General features: G+C 58.6%; 1 protein-coding gene across 1 annotated transcript in view; it reads left to right on the top strand.

Annotated features, from left to right (window-relative positions):
- Nucleotides 1-110: 110 nt before the first annotated feature.
- Nucleotides 111-2,591, top strand: part of Zcchc14 (zinc finger CCHC-type containing 14) — a 49,243-nt gene continuing 46,762 nt past the window's right edge. Inside the window, exon 1 of the mRNA XM_028753330.1 lies at nt 111-652. Coding sequence (XP_028609163.1) covers nt 461-652 — 192 coding nt within the window. The 5' untranslated portion in view covers nt 111-460. The remainder of the gene's footprint in view (nt 653-2,591) is intronic.

Below are 2,591 nucleotides of genomic sequence, written 5' to 3'. Positions count from 1 at the left end.
CCCGCGCGCGGCTCCCGGGCCCGGCGGCGGGCGCGGCGCGGGCGGCAGCATGGTGGAGAAGCGTTGCCCGCTGCAGAGGGACGGCGTGTACCGCTGGTTCTCCGAACTGCCGTCGCCGCAGCGCGTGGAGTTCCTGTGCGGCCTGCTGGACCTGTGCATCCCGCTCGAGTTGCGCTTCCTCGGCTCGTGCCTGGAGGACTTGGCACGCAAGGACTACCATTCGCTGCGCGACTCGGAGATTAAGGCCAACAACCCGGCGGACCTGGGCAGCCTCACCAACCTGACGGACGAGGTGGTGCGCAGCAAGCTGCTGGTGTCGCTGGCGCTGCTGGGCTCGGAGCAGCGCGAGGCTGCGGGCGTGTTGTACCGCACGCTCACGCACACCGACTCCATCATCCACAACTACGGGCTGCAGCTCAACGAGGGCCGTACGGGCGATGAGTTCCTTCTGCTCTTCACCATGGCCTCCAACCACCCGGCCTTCAGCTTTCACCAGAAGCAGGTGCTGCGCCAGGAGCTCACGCAGATCCAGAGCAGCCTGAACGGCGGCGGCGGTGGCGGTGGTGGCAGCGGCGGCGGCGGCGGCGGCGGTGGTGGCAAGAGCGCGCCCGGACCCAGCGGCGCGCTGCCCACCTGCTCGGCCTGCCACAAGGTGAGCGCACGCGCGCGATGGGACAGCACGGCTGGGGTCCTTTACTAGCCAGCCTGGAGAGGACCCGGGGGCTGGCGTCAGCGCGCAGCCCCTTTGTGTGTTCCGTGTCACAGCCCAGGCTGGAGACGCGATAAGGCCTTTGTCCTGTCAACCTCAGCTCCTGGGTGACATAACATTCAACAGTATGTCGATTTGCTCTGACCAGATGTGGCGCTGGAACCTGGCCCCTGCCTGCCTGTCTGGCACAGGTGTCCTCGGGCGTGCATGGCAGGGCTACGATATTACAGGGACCCGTGTGCGCCTGTGCCTTCATGGGGGTTGTGCGCGCTCGTAAGCGTGTCTGTCTGGAGATCCTGGCCACTGCCGGGGGCTTTTCAGCCTCAGCGGGTCTGCGTGTAAGCTGTCACTAGTGATCCATCATCGGGGAGAACCGAAGCTCACTGAGGTGGGATCTGGTCTTAGGATGATAATGTCTGCTTGCTGGGCAGGAAGGGCAGCCTGACCGTCTGCTCAGAAATGCCAGCTTTGGCCTAAATGTTTGAGGCCTGGCGAAGCACATGGTTCTTATGGAAGCTGAAGGAGGCCATAGTGAAAAGCAGATGGAATTCTTCTCCTCGGTATCCCTCTTAGCTGCACCCCGTAGTTGTGGATGATACAGTCGGTGTGCATTTGGGCCTATGGAGCAGCCGTGGAGCCTGGAACCCGTGCTTGTTGTGAGAAAAAGGCTCTCCAGTGCCCGGGGGGCCATTGAGGTCCCACACTGTGCCCTTGGTAGTAGGAGGCCACATTCGGGCCTGCTGCCAGCTGCTCTGCAGTCTGAGTTTTTTGAAATAAAAACTCTTATTCCGCTCTTCCCTTGCCCAAGGTGAACAAAGTGGTAGTCGGGGAATCAGGCTTTGGTCGGGTTTTCTTTCAGCTCTCTTTGAGCCTTGTGTTGTGGCTTCTTCTTTCTAATGTCTTCCTCTAAGAAGCGGCTGTGGTTCCTGAATGGGTTTCTGTGGCGTCTTATCTTTTCACTGAGACTGCGGTTTGCTTTTTGGATTTTTTTTTTCTTCTTTTCTATACTTTGCCACCTCACTTCCCTCTTGCATGCTAGGCAGCTGTCAGCAAGAAAGGCAGGCCCAAGGGCGGTTCAGTTCCTGTGGCCAGCTTGCTGTCACCTGTCTGTGGTCTCCTCAGCTGCAGATAGTTTCATCCAAGACCGGGAGCTTGACATCAACCCCCCCCCCCCCACTTGTGGAGGGATCCCTGTGTGAGTGACATGTGCATCAGGGTCTGTGTCACTCTGTGCAGAAGATAGGGGCTGGTTTTTAGCAGGGCAGAGAATAGAATAGAAGTGTCTAGAACAAATGTCCTCTCCCACCTACACAGTACAAGGATGGAGCCTCGAGCTTGTGCACGCCAGGCAGGTGTTCTGCCACTGGGCCCCACCCCACTACAACCAGCCCTCATGATAAATTGTGTAAGATAGCCTTTGTCTCAGGCAAAAGTCCATTGAGAGATGGAGTTAATCTAGTCCGCAGGGTCTGGGCACTGGGCACTGGCCTTTGTCTCCTGCGCTGTAGAAGGCTGGGCAGAAGTCCTCCAGAGGGGACGAAGGCCAGCAGCTGTGCTCACCATGTGCTTCCCAGCCATGTTGGCCGTCCGTGCATTTGCAGAGGCATGCGTCGTCTGCTTGAATGTCTGTCTTCCCCTGAGCATTGCAGCTGCTGCAGTTTCAGGAGTCCTGTGGGCCTGACACAGTTGGGGTCCTCTTTGGAGAGTTAGGAACATTGCTTGGCCCTGGCACAAGGGCTCTTGACTTAGCAATGAAGGCTGTCATTTGCTCAGGTCCAGACAGATCTATTACTCTCTCTCTTTTCCCGGGCTCTGAGTCGCTCACAAAGGGACTGTTCTCCAAAGCTGGACTTTGGGCTCATCTGTGGCTCTGAGATGGAAG

This window comes from Grammomys surdaster, unplaced genomic scaffold (assembly GCF_004785775.1).
Source record: "Grammomys surdaster isolate TR1022 unplaced genomic scaffold, NIH_TR_1.0 128, whole genome shotgun sequence".
Taxonomy (NCBI): domain Eukaryota; kingdom Metazoa; phylum Chordata; class Mammalia; order Rodentia; family Muridae; genus Grammomys; species Grammomys surdaster.
Note: the sequence above shows the minus strand (reverse complement) of the source record. Positions and strands in the feature narration are given on the sequence as shown.